The sequence below is a fragment of the Balaenoptera musculus genome, chromosome 18 (assembly GCF_009873245.2).
Source record: "Balaenoptera musculus isolate JJ_BM4_2016_0621 chromosome 18, mBalMus1.pri.v3, whole genome shotgun sequence".
Classification (NCBI taxonomy): domain Eukaryota; kingdom Metazoa; phylum Chordata; class Mammalia; order Artiodactyla; family Balaenopteridae; genus Balaenoptera; species Balaenoptera musculus.
The window spans coordinates 4,334,627-4,354,329 of record NC_045802.1 but is presented as its reverse complement, the minus strand read 5'-3'; the positions used below and the strand labels follow the sequence as shown (position 1 = coordinate 4,354,329).

General features: G+C 36.6%; 1 protein-coding gene across 5 annotated transcripts in view; it reads right to left on the bottom strand.

Annotated features, from left to right (window-relative positions):
- CDK8 (cyclin dependent kinase 8) overlaps positions 1 to 19,703 on the bottom strand; it is a 97,839-nt gene that overhangs the window by 11,771 nt on the left and 66,365 nt on the right. For 4 of the 5 annotated variants that reach the window (XM_036831737.1, XM_036831738.1, XM_036831736.1 and 1 more), the window contains 2 exons: positions 8,143 to 8,200; positions 5,678 to 5,809 (listed from right to left, as the gene is read on the bottom strand). In XM_036831737.1, coding sequence (XP_036687632.1) covers positions 5,678 to 5,809; positions 8,143 to 8,200 — 190 coding nt within the window. The remainder of the gene's footprint in view (positions 1 to 5,677; positions 5,810 to 8,142; positions 8,201 to 19,703) is intronic. The other variant, XM_036831739.1, reaches the window with a different exon arrangement.

The window sequence follows — 19,703 nt, the reverse complement described above, 5'->3', positions numbered from 1 at the left end:
TGGTAACTTCCCTACACTCAGCACAATGCCGTGCACACAGCAGGCACTCAATAAGTGGTTTCTCACTGACCTAACCAATACCTGTGGTAAACATAAACAACTATAGAAGGACAAAGTAAAATCACTATTTTATTAAGGCCAATTATTCAGGTATGTTAATAATGGTTACTTAAATAGAAAGTGGGAAAAAAATGTTCATTTATAAATAACTGAAAATTCCTAAAATCTAAAACTGGAATATAGATATTTAATTTAATGTACAATTATCACACTTACATTTCAAAGTAACAAGTTAACATCTGTTTACTTAAGATGACAAACGAGACTACAAGCAGGGATTTTAAAATGACACTGTCTGCCCGTCCGTTTTTCTCCCCCATCAGAGAACCGAGTCCTGGCCAACACCACCACACGGAAAAGTCTCATCAAGGAATAAAAGCCAAGCTATTTTCGTTTTTACCGTCAGAGAGTAACGGGAAAATTAATTATTTTGTGATTATTCTTTTTACATGGTTATCCCATAGGAAGCTGACCTTTGATCATCTCAATCCAAGGGAAGACAGGCAAGCTGAGTGGGGTCACCAAGAGGGCCGGGGGGTCAGTCTGCATCTGCCAAATGCTACTCATAGCACCCGAGAGACACTGTAACAACTCAGCCTGGCTATGAAAACTCGAACAAAAAATAAAACATGTAAAGGAAGATGAGAGGTAAGTAAATAGTTTAGCTATCCTCTGTTGCTTTAAAAAAAAAAGTCAGGAAAGTAGGAAAATTACTTTACTGAACCTTGCTTAACTTTACCCTAAATAACCTCTCTCTTCCTATCTTTTCTATTATCTTTCACCTTCTATCAATTTCACCATCCTTCCCTTCTTCAAATCCAGACATTAACCACAAATTTGAGTTAGCTGATCAGGCTATTACTTCAGATAAATTTCTAAATCTTTGTAAACAAGTCTCTCCTATCTTGCCTATTTTTTCAGATTGTGCCATGGGAAAGTCCCTTCCTGCTCACCTACCTGTCAAACTCCTTCTAGAAAGACTTTCCAAATTAAAAGCATACAAATCCCATCTACTTCTCAAAATATGTGATGTTCATGTGCAGCTACTGAGCTAATAACCAGGCAGAGTGGACCGCAACTGGGGGCTACGCAGAACCAAACGGGGGGAGGAAAGATGTGTGAAATTTGTTTTAATCAACAAGTGTACTAACAGCCCCTATCTCAATGAAAGAGTAAATTCACATCCTCCCGGTTTTATTGAAGTTCAGACTTCAGTAAAACTTTTAAGACTGCCCTAGTTGACTATTAATTAAAGATTGATACCCCTCTTTCGGCCTTCTCCACAAGGTCAATGAAACAAAACCCCCAACACTCAAAACTGAATTAAACTTTGTCCCCAGGAGTACAGTGTTGACTAAGCTATCATTTTCTCTCTTGGGTTTAACGACTCAGCTTGCAGTTCCATACAGTGGAGTGAATGAGCACAGCACTAAGATCTATTCGCAAGGAGGGTGGGAACATGCTGGCTGATGTGCTCAGATTTCCCCTACGCTCTCTTGCTGCTTCTTAGCACCTTCAGTCTAACATAACCCACCAAACTCCACTGGCAGATTTAGCCCTTCTAAATGAGACCACTAAAATGAACGTACGAACATATCCGGCAAATAATAGGTAAATTCAACCACAAAGGTTCTTCTGTCTGCTGAGCCTACTACGACTACCAGACAGGGAAGTCAAAACGCTAGGCAAGTGCCTTCAGGGTGGTGGGGGGGATCTGCTGAGTGCTTTACTGCACCCTGAGGGCACCCACCTGCGGAGCGGGAGGAACGGAACGGTGTGAGAGAGACCGGAAGCAAGGATGAAGTTTCATTTTCTACTCCTGGATTCTATTTTTTTTAATTTATATTAAAAATGGCTTATATATGATTTCTGTCTCTCTCTCAAACAAAAAAGCAATTTGTAAGATATCTACATTATCACTTTTTTGAGCAAACATTTTGATGGAAGAAAGCCTCTTCCAGGACTGCTCTGGGCCGGGCCAGGCATATGCGGAGGGACTGGCACTGACCTTGGTCTCAGGTCACCTGCCCTCAAGTCAGTTCCCTCTGTGCTCTCGCCACCTCACAAGGCAGTGGTTTCTAGCCAACGTCACAGAACTGTCAGAGTTGAAGGTGATCTCAGAGATGATTTAGGCTAAATTCTCATCTTCAAAAAATGAGGCCATAAAGGACTAAACGCCTTGCCGAAACACCGTCCCCCTCCCCGAGTGGCAGAGCTAAGGCTACAAGTCAGAGCGCTAGTCTTGGTTACTTCTGTTGTTCAAAGATGACAACATAGTTTATGCACACAGTCATACTGGTTTCTCAACTGGATGGAGATCCCTTAAGGGTAAACGACATAATTTGCGTTCATTTTGGTTTCTCTTAAGTTTTAAAAAGTCTAACAGTTATCCAATAAATTTTGATGTTGATGAGAAGGAGGAAGGCCTTCTCTTTGGCTAAATTATAAAGCCATTTGAACAAAGGAATCTATCTAACAGCTGGTAGTCTAGCTTTGTGACAAACAGCCCTGACCTAAAACTGCTAGACTGCAGACTGTCCTGGTGAATAACAGCTTATACAACTCTCAATGCTCACAATAAAATATAGATTTCTTAAGAAAAAAGAAAAAAGTAATAAATGATGAGCCAGAGTCACAAACCTATGTTACAGTTTATTTTTTACTCAATTTAAATCAATTCAGTGTTGAGTTTTCTGTTAACAGCAGCTGAGGTTAGGTAATTATTTCCTTATTTGTATAGCCTCTTAATATGTCTTACCAAAAGTAACACTGCTTTTAAATATTCATTTTCTAGGTGGAAAAAATACCTATGTATCATATTAGTTTACATGCTTAACCATTTAGAATACCTCTGTAAAAATGATAACCAAATGTGTGCTTAGGTAGTAATATACATTCAAAAACAGGGCTAGCTTCAATAATTTTTATTTTTCCTCCTAATTGACTTTTAAAAAATAAATATTTTATTTTGGAATAATTTTAGATTTGTAGAAAAGTTGCAACGGTATAGTACAGAAAAGTCTTATATCTGACTAACTTAATCTACCTTTATTTTTCTATACAATAAAATGTGATCTCAAAGCAGGTATAAAGATTAGTGAACACAAAAGATTTTGTGAAAAAAGACATGCTGGATTCAAGATTAATATGGGGGAATGATTACAAGTATTTTTCCTTTCCTCTTCTTGAGTATATATTGAAATGACAGCAAGAAATAAAGGTCCAAATCCACAGTAAGAGAGAGAACCGGAGGAGACCATCAGGGACAAGACGCACTCACTCCTCAGCAGAGTACCCCGCGCTCACCACGCAGGCGGTGGCCTCCAGTGGTGAACAGACGGGCAGGGCTTTTACCCATTCAGGGGATTTCAGACAGGGAGACGGGAGTGTGATGGGTAAGGCTGATGGTGTGACCAAGGAAGTTCTCTCTGAAGAGGGAGTATTTTGACTAAGATACGGATGAAAAGAGACTAGACATATACAGACCTGATCTAGCAGAGACACAAATAAAAACATTTCTGGAAACAGTTCAGAGAAGGCCCCAGCCCGCAGTATTACTGCTGAGTGGGAAGCAGACTTGCCCCGCACAGCTCTGGGGAGATTCTGTGCTTGCAGAATCAGCTACAAAGTCTGTATTTTGAACACTTGATCCCTCCCCACCCACTACTGCCCTGGGGCTACCAGGTACACAAAGCTTGGGCCAGAAGTTGGAGATTCTTCCCTTAAAGAATCTGAAGGTCGTCAGTTCGAAGACTTGTGCATACTGGCATTTAGGATTCCCCAGTTAATGCTGGTTCTCCGCTGGATCACCCCGAAGTAAAGCCTGCCAATCTATGAGCCCTCTGGTCCATGTACACTAAGTTCCCAAGCAGCTTTCTGTAACCTGATTCTCAAATGCAAAGAGACATCAAGGGTCAACAAACAGTTCAAGAACACCAGCCACATGAAAGCGAGAGACCAAGACATATCAGTAAAAAAAGTGACTACAAAGAAAACACAGATAATTATTCCAGAAATATAGCAAATTACAAACAACAAGAATCTTTATCACTGTCCTCACAGGTATTTAAGAAGCTTTTTTTTTCCATAAAGCAATACAATATGTTAAAAAAAATTAATAATCAGAGAATAAGAAGAGGTTCTTAGAAATAAAAAAGACAAAGGCAGAAAAGCATGAGAAGAAAAGTGGTATAAAGGATCAATCCAAGAAATCCAACATCTGCCTATACTCAGTTTAGGAAAGAGAAATAAAAACACAGAGGAGGCAATCAAGACTAGCTCAAGAGGATTTCCCACAGACATGGGACATAAACTTCTAACTGAATGTGCCTACCAAGTGGCCAGCACACCACTGTGAAATACAAGGGTGAGAAATCCTATTTGTTTTCAGAAGGGACAAAACCCCAGGTAATTCACCACTGAATGAGAACAAGATCAATGTGAGACTTTCCATTAGTAACACTGATGCTAGAAGACAACGGATGAGCATCACCAAATTCTGAGGGAAAATCATTTTGTACCTATAAATTTAATCCCTACCAAACTGGAAAGTATCATGAAGGCATTTTTTTCAGAAATACAAGAACTAGAAAATTTACCTCTAAGATAGGTTACTTAAGAATATGCTGTAGCAAAGTAAGGGATGAAATAATGAAATCCAGAAAGAAATAGATCCCACCCAGAGGAATAAAAAAAGGAAAAACTGGGATGAAAACCAATCCAGAATAGAGCAAAATATAGAAGACTTGTGGGTGGAGTTATCCAAAAAAATAAAAATGGGTTTAACACCATCCTGGAGAACATAGAACACGTTAAGTAAGCAATAAAGGCACACAAAAAAGGAAAAAAGAAAGGCAAAACACATAAGAAAAAACTACATGATGATAACATTCTACCAAATAAAATGAAGCAGAATAAAGATGTCATTAATGGAAAAGTTGTGATAAAAGGATTGTGGTAGTTGAAGATCAAATCCATTACAATATGTAGCCTAAGTATAAACAACAGTGGGCATTATGGTTTGCAAACAGAAAATAAATGCTGTAAACATCAACAAAGTGGTAATAATAATAATGATGATAATGGTATTATAAACTGAGAGGTTGGTGGGGGAAGAAGTAGAAGAGCACTAATTTCCTAATTCTTCAAAATAGGGAGATAATCAATACTATCAAAAATTGAAAAGTGAATTAAGATGTTCTAAACACTTACTTATTTTCATAATCTTTTTTCCTTAATTTTAAGGGGATCTTTTAGAAGCTAGTATTTCTTTTGGTGAAAGAAACATTTGTCTGACGTTCAATGATTAAGAAATTTTACTGTATTTATTTCTCTTTTCAAGTAAAATTAAAATACTTTTTACTTAGAATTCATAGTATAGTCCCATATATTTAAAAACTTTTTTAGCATCTATTTATCTATCAGAAAGGGATGTCTGGAATGGTACACCCCTAATGCTAATGATGGTATTTCTAGAGAGTAGAATTTTATGTTAATTTTTGCTCTTACTTTTATAATTTTCTATATTACTGGATTTAAAAATGTACAGAAATATGTGTACTTTACAACAACAAAGCCACTTTTTAAATGTCATGGAATTTTAATTAGTTCTACTCACCAATAGCTTTGGTATAATGTCTTGCTCCAAGAAGTAATTCTGGGGCTCGGTACCAGAATGTTACGACTACTGGATCCAAATCTGCTAAAGGCTTCAAAGGTGAATTAAATAATCGGGCAAAGCCCATATCAGCTGTAAAAAAATAACAGCAATGTTAAGGACACAGATTTTTACAAATTTTATTGATTACTCTAATTTTACTATTATCATTTAGTAAGATACGAAAAATGTGAATTCTGGAGGGAGAAAACCAACAAAACCAACACAACATCTCACCCCTTTCAGAAGTCTAAATATAAAACAAGTTTGAGATCTTCATTCATTGCCAACTATTGTCACTCACTCTTCCACTGGGTTACAGACACACTCTGCTGCCAGAGGTCAAGGGTGACCCTACCCCGCCGGGCAGATTTCTTTCCATCTGTCTTACCACCATTGGGACAGGGCTGTGAAGCTGCATTCCCATTCTTTTTATTGGTCACAAGCACCAAGAAACTAGATCTGTTAGGGTGAGGCTTTCCATTATTTGCATCAATAAGCATGTTCACTGGTATAATCAGAAGCTGACTGTACAGTATAATAATACCACTATTTCCCCCCCATTTATTTGGGTGGAGTTTTTTCTTTAAAGAATCATGTTTGTTTTTTAAGCTGGAAAAGACTTTAAAGATCATATAATTCAATCACCTCCTTTTTCAAATGAGGAAACTGAGGTTAGAAGAAATTAAGTGATTTGACAAATGTCATAAACTTGTATCTCAGAGCTGGAGCTGTAATGAGATACAGTTCACGGCATTTCACACGGTTTAATATATAGTGTGGTAATTCGGGCATGGACATTTATCCTAATAAACTGCCACCGTCTTATAGGCAAAAACTGTGTCTTTTTCATCTCTCTCCCCCTTTTAGCATCAAGTACAGTGTCATTACACATTGCTTTTGCCAAACACACGCTGAATGAACAATCACTATTCATACCACCTATTCGAAAATTTCAAGATTCATCCACCATTTGTTTAATTTTGCTCTCCTAATATACATTTTTAATGAAGTAGGCCCCAATCTAATCTACTTAATTATAGAGGTTAAAAAAAAAACCACAGAAATTTGGCAAAGAATTAAAACCACGAGTCGGATTACTAAATACTGGTTTACAGAAGAACTAGTATTTCTTCTTAAATGTGAATACTTTAAGCCGTTAGTGTCCCCCAAACCTGCCAACATCATACATGTTACACAGAAGTATAATTCCAAACTAGGTTATTTTTAGCATATAAAATTCCCCTAAATCTTACAGTAAAGAACACATCTGTAAATACTGTTTGGCTGGGTCTTTTAGATTTTGCATGCTTTGAACTTACATTTGACTTTGATGCCACCAAGGTGGATTGGATGAAATCCTTTAAAAACACATGTAAGGTCTTAACAGGCATTTGATACTATGGTAAGCACTGACAGGGCCTGGTTCTCAAAGCAAGTCAATGACTAGGAACATTTCAAGGTGCGTCAGATGTTCGCAGTACTAAAACACTTGCAAAATTTATATCAAGAGTATTTCGAGAGTCTAATTAGAAGTAGAAAATGAGATTTGGGGAATTTATAGGGGAGGGTAGGGAAGAAGGGTTAAGAATACCTGGGTTTTTCTTTGTTGGTGAAGTGGTACAAATCAGCTGATAATTCTAATTCATATTAAATCTTACAATCAGAAATTCCTATTTACTTTGCTATATACTCCCATAAGCCTGCTGCTTTTAAATTAATATAATTTAGTTACTACATTTCTTCTATCCACACACAAAACAAACTAAATAAATGTGACAAACACAACTCGGAAATGACAATGAAAAAATAACCAGTTAGGAAAAATAAATCTAGTTCTATCCTTATAGGTTATCAGACCAGGAATGGGTAAAATTTTGCATTGATATATAAGAAAACAGAGCTATTAGAAAACATGCCGAGGTAGAGAACGCTTGTTAATTTTTTCCCTTCAGGCAAAGGCTCATTAGAACCTACCCAGCCTCAGTGGTATCCTGAGTTTGTAATTCCTAATCTAGATGAGGCTAACAGAGGCATATGTCCTGATCTAATGTGGCTCAGGTAAACAGAACCGATGGTGTAATTACTAGTACACTGTATGCCCTTGTGACTAAAGGTGAGGCTGGCTTCTAACATGGATAGAAGCCACTCACCTCTATAGGCTATTTTTAATGAAAGCAAAATTTCTAAGAAACTTGCATGGCTTATTTTATAATTAGAACACTTCAGTCTATAAAGATTGTCTGACACCTTTCAAGAGTGTGAAACATTTTTCACTTTTAACATATACTCTTTAGAAATGGCTTCGATCACATGGAACTATATGAATAAATGCATATTATTACAGCAAAAATTAGAAGTGATAAAGCTGCCTGCAAAAGTTTTAAAAGAGTGCTACACTGTGACTTATCAAAGATATAACATACCAATTTTTACTCTTCCTCGCTCAGGACCTTCACCCATAACTAAAATATTAGCAGGTTTCTGTGGAAACAAAATAGTGTTTTTTTTCAGTAGACAGTAGTGGTTTCTTTTAAATAGACAATATGCCAATATAACATAAATCCACCTTTAAAAAAACCACATTTACTCAAAAATTAAAATCAAACACAGGAAGTCACCAAAGAAACTTTATGTGTATATATGCAAAGCAATATGCAACTTCATGAAGGCCAAATATGGCAGTGTTTTTCTCCAGGCAGAGCTAAGGCTTTTCTTGGCCCTGTTATCAGTCTGCTTTCACTACTGCGGAACAGCTGGCAGAAAGTTAAAATGCTGTGCTTCCTTCTAACTCTTTCAGTTACATAAAATGTCCTGCAACTTCAAGGGAAAATGTATCTTCAAATATAATTTAACACTAAGCAGCAAGTTAATTATAGGGAAGGGACCACCTGATACCCTTTTTTGGAAACCGCACAGTATGTACCTATGTTTCAAATAAATTATAGAGAAATCAATTTAATAAAGTCTTTTCTAAATGAGTTAGCAGAGTAATAGGAATTTTCCATGACCTGAACATCTTTGAGGTTTTCATTTTTAAATAAAAAAGGAAGCTAACATTTAAAGTGAGATTTTACAAAAGTAATATTTCAAACAGTTCTTAAGTCTCTAAAAATAACAAGATTAACTGCCATCTAAAATCTATCACAGTGGTATCTACTATACTAACATATAAGGGTTGTCCCTCTTCAAGGAGGAGGAGAGAGGGAAAGGAGGAAGGGGCAGTCCCCAAATGTCTCTCAGGTTGCCACCCTGCCGTCCGCCTGGTCTGACTGCAGTTCTACCAGTCTGCTGAATAAAAGTGAAACCAGATCACGACGCCTTTCAAATACCCATCAAAGCAATCCTGGAATCAAATTAAAGATTTTAATGAAGGCTGTTTACAGTGGTAACCAATTCACAGGCTTCCCTGACCATATTTAATGACAGCCCCTATGCTATTACTGATAAAATGTAACTTACAGTATATTATTCTACCAACTACCAAAGATCAAAATTATTTTTTTATCCTCAGTGAAAAGACACTGCTGAAATGGTAGCACATACATTTCAAAGGTTGAAAATTCCTACAATTGTTAAGATGAGGAAACTAGGCACCAGAGCGAGTGCATGACTTGCCCAAGTGTGATCAAGGAGATGGGGGTGGGGGGCAGTAGCAGGATGTGCCCGGTCTCTGAGCAGTGCAGTGCCCGTTCCTAATAGACCCTTCTGAAGGTAATTATGTAGCAAGCTTTAAATGGACGTGTATTACCATAACTATAATGTGTTGTTCAAGAAAATGTTTTCAGAATCTCTATCATCACACACACACTCCTGCCCACTGAGACAGCTGGTGAAGCACCAAAAGGAAGTGCAGCACTAACAATATTCCCTGTGAGCCACGTGGAGCTGCCAACCACAAACAAAGCTGCTCATCAGGGACACTGCAGAGCTCAGCCTGCTTCAGAGGAAACCAGGGCTCAGAGACTCGCGTGAAATGCCCACAGCAGGGGTGGCCCTCCAAGAGAAGAGGCAGCCCGTCTATCTGGCTGAGGGAAAGGCCTGCTCTCAGTCACGGTGTGGCTCAGGAGGGGACTTGATATTTGGGCTAGAACTCTCTTCTCATGGTTCATCAGGGCAGGACCTCCTAGACATCTCTTGAACCCCATTTTGATTCTCCTCCCGTCAATTCAGTCTTCTGTACTATTGCCAGGGTTACCTTCCTAAAAGACAAAGCTGATCACATCATCACTCCCTTGTTTAAAATCTTCCACAGTAACAGAGGAAATTATTAGGAAAACAGTGGAACAGAAAATTATATATAGACTGTGATTACAACTGGGTTAAAAAAAAGAAGTGTTAAGTAAGGACTAGAAAAACAAAAAAGGTTACAGTGACAGAGGTAGGGACGACCTTTTCAAAATTTCTTTGAATGCTGTTGTTGTGCTTTATTACTAAAGTATTTCACCTTCACGTGGCCCCTCACCGCCTGTGAATAAGGTAGAAGTCTTTATGATGGAATGCCAGGCACCTGCAAGCTCTAACCCACTTATCTCTCCAGCCCCGCCTTCCACCACTCTCCTGCCACACATGTGTTTGCAGCGTTCTGTGACTAGACCTTACACAACTATGTCAGTGCTAGCCCGTTATTTCTACCATAAGAACTTTCCTCTGCATTACTTGGCAAAACCTGATTCTCCACGCCCACCCTCTAATGATGTAAGTAATACATGAATACACTCTGATTATAAACAATTCAAACTATGAGGCCACACACAGTTAAGAGTTAAAGACTCTTTTACCACCCATCACTCCTCCATCACATACCAAATCCCACTCCCTCCTCCAGAGTTACAAGCTGATTAACTGGCTTGCTGCGATGGATTTTTCTAGCACTTAAGTGCTCCTAAAAGATTACTTCCATATCTGGCAAAAGCACAAGCACACATGGGCATCACTTTCCTCCTTCTATTTTAGATGGAGTGGAAAAGCTCTCTCTCTCTCTCTTTTGCTTTCTTACTCATTCAGCAGCCGGACCCAGATCTGAGAAGCCCTGGGATGGGTGGTACTGGTCAGCCTACTACTAGGCAAAGGGGGAGAAACTCCCTCTCTTGGTCTTCATTTTATTATAGACTCACTGGACTGGCCAAGTCCCAAGCTTGGGTTTGAGCATTGGTGAGGAACAGTTTCTCTGTCAAAGTCTTGCCTAGTATTAGGGTTTGGGGCCAAAGCTCCAGCTAATAATTAAAACTTGCTTTGCAAGACAACTCACTGCCTATCGCATGATCTGAAGTAGATCTTGGGGCCGAGAGTCACCACGCACACTTAAATTAGTGGATTTAAGTTCAGTTTGGGCATGCTATGTAGTCATAAACAAAAGAGAATGGTTTTAAGTGCTGTTTTAATAAAACTGTTTATAAACAATGAGTCCCTCCTCATGGTGTCTCCCATGGTGGTATCCATATGCCCCAGGGCGTGATACTCTCATTTAGTAGACAAATCTCACACTAAATTTCTTTTGTGAATGTGGTCTAATGGAAATCTCAAGAGAAAATGGCAGAAAAGCCATAGAGATCATGAATACTCTTGTCAGTATTTGTTTTGTTGCTTAATCAGTTTTAAGGAAGGCTTCAAAAGACTTGATGGATAATTTTTGTTTTCGTACTTAATGCCACATTGAAACAATATTATATTCTCCAAAAAGCTAATTTCTTTTCTTTCTTTTTTCAGTGGGAGAATTTGTTAGCAGTTTTAAGCTCTAGAGCCAAAGCATCCAAGTAACTGGTGATAATTCGTGAAACAATCAGTAATAACCATGACTTTGGTAAATAGTCTGCGATCTTTCATGTGCCATCAGACATAATCACCTTAAAAAAACATACTTTGCTGGTGACATTTTGATGAGGCACATACTCCATTAAACTATTTGTTGCTATAGAGAGCAGAGGTCCAACATGACTTAAAAGTATTATAACATCATGATAACATCTTCGAGAATAGTTATCTTATGCACAGAAATGATTATAGAACACCCTTTACTGCCTGCTGAACAATGAAACAGATCAATGAGATACTTGTTTGAAGTATAACTTGATTGTTTGAAACTACGATAGCCTTCTCTTGCTTTATTTCTCCCAGAAAAAAACCTGTGTTTGTAATTAAAAGAACATGCCCTTGTTTTACAGTCTCATGGCTTTTCTTCTTGTTTTATGTTGTTGTGCTCCAAAAAAAAACCTCACTGACATTTCCTAAAGCAAGATGTCTGTGTTACAGAGATAACCACTCCTGTAGAGGCTTTCTGTTCTCCAGGCTCTGTCACGATGGGAAACAGCACACTGATGGTTCTGGCATACAGCAGGGATGGCAAAGTAGTTTCATTTAAGGGGCCAGCTCTGGTAGAAGACTAAGGACTGCACGGAGCTGCATCTTGAGAAAGACAGGAATTGGGCTGGTCCGGAAACTTCCACTACCAATCAGAGGTATCTCACACAGGTACGGAAGTGCAGAACACTGGCATCTCTGTCAAGTTGACAACTTGTTATTCTAGGAGTAAAACCAGAGTCTTCATATTCACTAACGTTATCAAGGCAAAATGGAGACTCTGAGTCAACAAGAAAAGCTGGTTTTTAATGGATCTGTCTATGAAAAGAAGACAGGGATCCCTAAGAAACCACTGTTAAGTGCTGTTCTCCAAGATTTTTTCAGAACTAAACTTACACACTTATAAACAACACAACCTGGTGGCACACTTTCTGGACACTCAATGACTTTGTTTCAGTTTGGTTGTTAATCATTTTGTACTATGACACATACTGATCTGTATCTCAAATGGCACATTTTCAGTTGATGTCTAATAGCTAAGAAAATATAATTCTGCTTTTACTTGTAGTTTTTTTTTATTGTGTTCTGAGAAATTAATATAGAATTTGTGTCTCTGTGAATACTTACCATGAATATCTTCATCTTCTAGTACACACTGAACTTTTCTAGACATACATTTTTAGCGAATGGTTTTTCTTTTTTTTTCTATTCTTTTTATTTTTTGGCTGTGCCACACGGCTTGCGGGTTTCTTAGTTCCCCAACCAGAGACTGAATGTGGGCCCTCGGCAGTGAAAGCTTGGAGCCCTAACCACTGGACCGCCAAGGAATTCCCAGTGAACGTTTATTTTAAAATATGTTCTTTTATATAGCCCTAAATGCCAAGCAATTCTATTATATCACATTGCTTCATTCTATAATTTTTGCTCATTCTTTATTTAAAAAATTTTGTCAAAATCTGATTTGAAGAATGTCAAAGTACATAATTATATATTTCTATTTCCTTTTGTACAACTGCCAAATTGAACAAACCATAAGTTCTTTGGTGTATATTCATTATTTTAATCATTCTGCTGTTACAAAATATGTTTCAGTCTTTTGAAGTAAAATATACTTTATCTGATACTATAATTTTTTTCTATATTTGAACAGACACAGACTTTAGACCAATAGTTCTCAACATTTTTCTTCCCCTAAACATTTGAGGAATATAATAGACTTCTTCAGAAGATGAGGAAGTATGGTTAAATGGTTAAGAACAGGCTAAAAGAAAATCAAGGATGCTATCAGCTATTAGTTCTGTGACCTTCACCTCCATTTTCTCATTTATAAAATATGGATAAAAATAATGACAAGTTAGTGTTGCAAAGATAAATATTACTAATGCACACAGAAGACTTAATACAATGCTTGATATATTAAAAGTCCAAAATATATTATAATGACAGCTAACACTATAATCTGTTAATAGTGACTCACAACTGAAGTGATTCTTAACTGAAGACTTCTGGGGGGCGAGGTACCCATTCATGATTGGATAATACCCCCAAGATGATTTTTCTACATCACCCTATGAGATGCCCCTAATTGTTTTTGATCACCTTTCTAGCTTCTAGTTACTTATGCCTTTTATTGATTAAAAAACTGTTTATTATTAGTAACAGCTTTTTAAGAATTAAAGTAATAAAAATAGACATTCTTGTAGAAAATTAAAATACAGAAAAGTACAAAGAAAGTAAAATTTACCTGAAACCTCACCTCACAGAGTTAGGTCATTACAAGTATTTTGGTGGACATAATTCCAGATTTCTCTATATTATTTACATTTATATAAATATCTTAGAAAGGCTCTTTTGATTCCTGTATTTGTTCACTCAACAGTGAACAAATAATAAATAAATGCATAGTACTATTGTATTGATCCTATTTTATTTAGCCTCCCCTATCACAGTTACTTAGGTTACTTTTAGACCAGAAAAGTTCCAGGACATTGTTAAATAATAGTGGTAACAGAAAGGTTAGAACAGAGAAGATAAGAGAAAAGGTAACAGAAAAGATAACAGCTGTTGATTTGGTATGTACACTTTTTGTGCTTAGAAGTTTCCTTCTTTCCTTATTTTTGTAAAGAATTTCAATCAGAAATGAATATTAAACTTTGTCAAACACTGAATTTTGCAAAAGTTTTATATTTATAACTATTGAGATAACCAGTGTTATTCTCTTAGCATTATTAATATGAATTCTGTTAATAGGTTTCCAAAGACTGAATCATCTTCACATTCTTGAAAAGAACTTCATTTACTTGGAGCATAGTAATATTCTTTTAACATTCCTCTGGATACTATTTGCTAATATTTTATTTAGGATATATGCATAAATATTTATACATGACACTGATCTACTATCTTTATTAGGTTTGTGTCAGTGTTATGCTTTCTTCCTACAAGGTTACTAAGGAAACTTTCTTTCTGGAACAGTTTATATAATGCAGGATTAACTGTTGCTTCATGGTTGAAGCAACTGTGAAAAAATGTGCATTTGTTACATGGTTTTAGAGGTAGCCCTGTGACAAATGTCTTTAAGTCTTCCATAGTTGCTAGTCTATTTAGTTTTTCTACCTTTTCCAGGGTCAATTACGGTAATTTGTATTTATTTTAAAATGTTTATTCTATCCAGGGTTTTGTAGAACACCAGAATAATTTAACAACTATTAAAGAAATTTAAATGGTAGTCAAAAATCATCCATCCTAATTTCAATGCACCAGAATCAGTTTTACAGATGACTTTTACCAACCTTTCAAGAGTAAGTAATTCCTATATTATACAAGCTATTCCAGAGACTAAAATCATTTTCTGAAGCTAGTATAATCATGATAACAAAAAAAAGTGTACAAACAGAAGATTACTGACCATCTTCACTTGAGAATATAGACACAATAAAGTACTGGCAAAGGGAATCCAACAGCAACTGGAGAAAAAAAAATCAAAACCAAGTAGGGCTGATCCCACTAAGACAAGGATGGGTCAACGTTAAAAATGAAATAAAACCTTATAAATGTAAGCTACCGTATTAACAGATTAATAGCCATATGACCATCTCAAAAGATGCAAGAAAAGCATTTAATAAAATCAATTCTTGATTTAGAAACAAACAACTTAATTGGATATAGAAGGGAACATTTTTAGCCTGATAAAAGGTATCTACCAAAACCCTAGAACAAACATCACACATAATGATGAAACTTAACAATTCTTATTAAAGACAGAAAAGCAGTTACCTCAGTCATTTGCCACTGCACTAGTAATTAAGTCCTAGCTACTTACTATTACCAAATGTCAAGGGAAAAATGCACTTTATGCATTTTTTTACTTTCCTTTAAAAATTTTAATATTTCTGTAACTGGGTTATGTCTTATAACTTCCATGGTATGACAGTCGAGTTGCCAGCATGTTTTCTATCTTACTGATACATAAAACAATGCTGCAGCTTTCAGCTCTCCAGTCTCTGCAGCAAGAAGACATAACAAATGTTTAGGACAGATTCTGAGTATACCTGCCTCACAAGTAGGAGGCTACCAAGGAACTTCAGGCAGGGGGATGACATGGTGTGATTTGCTTTTCAGAGCGATCATTCTGATTGCTATGTAGATACTGGACCATAGGAACGTAAGACTGCAAGTAGGGAAGATTCACTTGGACATTTTTTCAGTAATCCAGGTACCATGGATTAGAACAGTAGTGACAGAAACGATAAGAAGCAAAGTCAAGAGGCAGTAAGTGGACTGCAGAAAACTCAACCGTGTGAACCGTGTGAACTGGGGGGTCAGGCTACTGTAGGGTTAATGAACAGGAATTCACGAATGAGCACGCCTGGAAGTCCACCTGGAAAATCCAAATCCACATCCTGGCAGCGAGGGGTTTTGGAATCTCCCTGTTAGTCGGCACCTGTTCATTGGACTGACCCAGAGACACTGAGCTAGGAGGACTCCAGAATCCCTGCTAACTTGCTCTTCCCTTCATGGCTCTCTTCCCACAGCTGTTTCTCCTTGAAAACAAGCACTACAGGTCACTCTTATTCGAGAAAAGACACTGGTCAGAGGACTGGGACCAATGCCAAATGCGCCACCTTCAAATCTCAGTTATAGGACGTCTTACTGTAGTTCAATCTGAGACCTGTTTTGAAGGTAGCATTGATAAGAATCCAGTTATTCAATCAATAAATATTTATTGTGCAGCTAATATGTGCTACTCTGGGTAATAATGATACAGCAGTAAACGAAATGGATAAAGTTCCCGCCCCTAAGGTACTTATTCATAGTTCTAGGGCAATGTGATGATCGACTGAAGTAAGATGCATTTACTGAACATTTACTATGTGCCAGACAGTCCTAATACTTCAGATGACTCTCTATCAAAGAGATGAAAAGACGGGTCTGGCTCCATTTTATGTTAAAAAAAGAGAAAAGGTACCAATGTACGTGACTTAAAACTCAGATAATCCTCTACTTCTAGTCAATTTTCAGGATTACTCAAAGATATTATCTTACACTCCATTTTTTTTTAAAGGCTCAATTAAATTATTTAGAATATCTGTTCTTGATTGGTGAGAAATCTGACTTAAAAGATTCCAGCATTGTGCTGATAAAGTGTCTGAAAAGACTCAGACTCTAAGGAAAAGTAGATTAGAAGCAATATGCAAACTAAATAACATAATATTTTTATAATCAACTTGTAATCTGCCCATATAAGCAGGTACGATATTTGCAGCTGTGCTATTCAGTAAAATTAAGTAGACCACTTTTTCATTATTTACAAACAATAGAACACAGTTCACTGTGTATGCTCAACATCAATATCAAAATTACACAAACGTGGCACATATCAAGAAATCAAATGGACTGTTTACAAACAATCAAATACTTCCAAGAAAGAAAACTGCCCAATTGGTCATTTAAGTAAATATACTATAGAATAAACACAATTCATTATGTTAACTAAAATTAATGCAAACCTCATTTAAGTTTGCCTTAACCCATTCTTATCAATAAAACCTATGTTTTATCTTCAAGCCTAAATTTTATGACTGCAATTTTATATGTTTTACTAGTTATACAATTAGACAAATAAGAAAATCAGAGTAAATCCTTGGAGATTTATTTATTTTCATTTACTCCCAGTAAATGAAGCAAATCTCAAGTAATAAGCAGTGATTAAACCTGACAGTCACAAAGCATTTTTCTTCAAAAAAGCTCTGTTGTAAAGAAACATGCTTAATATATTCCCAACACTCATTTCAAGGAAGCGAAGCACAGAGAAGGGGCAACAGCAGTTAGAACAGAGGCCAAGAACGCAGGCTCCTTTCTTCCCAGCTGGTCAATTATTTTGTTGCTTTGCCTCTTTCAGCATTTGGACAGTGGCAGGGTCCTTTCTGCCTTTTTCTTTCTTTTTTTTTTTTTTTTTTTTTTTTTTTTTTTACCCTGAAGAAGGTACTGTCCTCTTTTTTTAGGCAGAAAAAAAAGTGTATGCATGGCTTTTTTTTTTCTTAATAGCAATCATCCTCTACCATAAAATAAATACACTAAACCACACTGAATATTATGTGTGAACTTTTAATAAAGACTAAATAGAATCTTCCTCCGTTTCCTTCTATATAACAATAATATATGTTAACTGCAAACTATTCAGACAATTTAGAAAGGTATTAAAGGAGGAAGGTGAAATTTGCCTGAAATTCTCCTACTCGTAAATAAACCCTACTTAGAAAAACATATTTCCTACAGGGCTACAGCTATTCAAAATGATTTTATTATCAATGTCAAGAAATTTGCATGAAACATTAAAGTACTTATAATTTGGGACAAACTGTTTTCTAAAGATTTGACTACTTTTTTTCCCTTGATGTTCTCTTTTCCTAACCATATCAAGTACCTTTTGGGAAACAGTCTAGTGCAGCGACTTTCAAACCTTTTTGAACACAACCCACAGGAAGAAAATCACTTAATATTGCATGACCATATTCACATATACACACGTATAACTGAAACAAAAGTTTCATGAAACAATAATTTCCCTCAAGACATATGATGCACTCTGCTATTTTCTCTATTCTACTCTACTCCATTAAAAAAATAAAAAGGCTGGTTGTGTTGTGTGATTTCCCAACTCACTTATGGCTTTTACAACCTGCAAGTTATAAAAATCATTGATCTAGAGGAAAAATTCCCTAAATTCAGTGACCCAGCTTTGAAAACAGTTCTCTAAGTAACCAGAATCAGGTCACTTAATCTCTTTCCTTCTGAGTCTTCCACTTATTGTACAGAGCTCAACAGTCAATAAGAAAATGCATCTAGGGAGATAAGCCTGGTGCTTTGTGTCGGCCTAGAGGGGTGGGATAAGGGAGGGTGGGAGGAAGACGCAAGAGGGAGGGGATATATATATATATATATACACGTAGAGCTGATTCACTTTGTTATACAGCAGAAACTAACATAACACTGTAAAGCAATTATACTCCAATAAAGATGTGAAAAAAAAGAAAGAAAATGCACCTAAAAAACCCCAACAAACCAACTAACCATATCATTGTCAGCAAACTTTAGTATTAGTAAGCAAAACTAATAAACCAGGCCATCTTTCACTCACGAAGAATCAGATCCAAAACACCCCAATAACTCATCATGTTATCACCAATACATAATTAGGCGCCTTCCTAACGTAGACCCTGTGAAACTGAGTTTGAGTCGATGGCTCACTCCAAGATTTTGACTGTACTGCTAGGAAACCAACTCATCCTTCACCAAACAGCTAAAACCCCACCAAGTGACTCCAAGTTACCCAGTATAATTAAAATAAACTGCATGGCAGCGGCACTATCAGATTTTTTTTTAACAAGTCAGATTAAAGCTCTGAAATAGCTCCAGCATCTTTTAAATACGTTTATGCAACGGCCCACTGGGCTATGTCACATCACATACTACACATGATAGCACATCCCCACTGGGATACTCCGAAGGAAATCTCTACAAAGATTTATTTTCTAGGAAATTTTCCTATGGCAAAAAACCACACAAAAAAACAAAGAGCCTATTTTGCGGTTATATGCTCTGCCACTGAGCTATACCACCGCCCCCCCCCCCCAAAAACTATTTTGAATTGGTTTAGGGCACGAGTGACCAACTAGCAGATAGTTGTAATACTCCAAAACACTCCAAATTTTGTATACAGCCTTGTAATTCAGCTTAAATGAAAAAAGGAAACAACATGGTGAAAAGTTATATTACAGTATATCTCACTTAATACTATATTATAGTATATAATATAATACGCTATATTATATTATCCACTTAGTGCCACAGGACAAAAATACAACCCTATGTGTCTAGTAGTTCCAAGTTAATTACCACTATGATAAAACCATTAAGGTAATAATTCAAATGACATTTTGGACATTAGATTTTTTTTTAAAGTGGAACACATTAATGACCATATGAGAACCTGATATATACTTCATGAAAATTAATGGTAAATAGGCCAGTCATCATAACTACTTCTCTACTTTCTATTAAGTTCCTTAGGAAACATGGCAAAAGCCCAAGTCTTTAATACTTACTTAAATACAAGTCTGATTTGAGTGTAAATCATTTCTATGGTATATCTGCATGAATATTTTCAACAAAAAGCACAAAATTC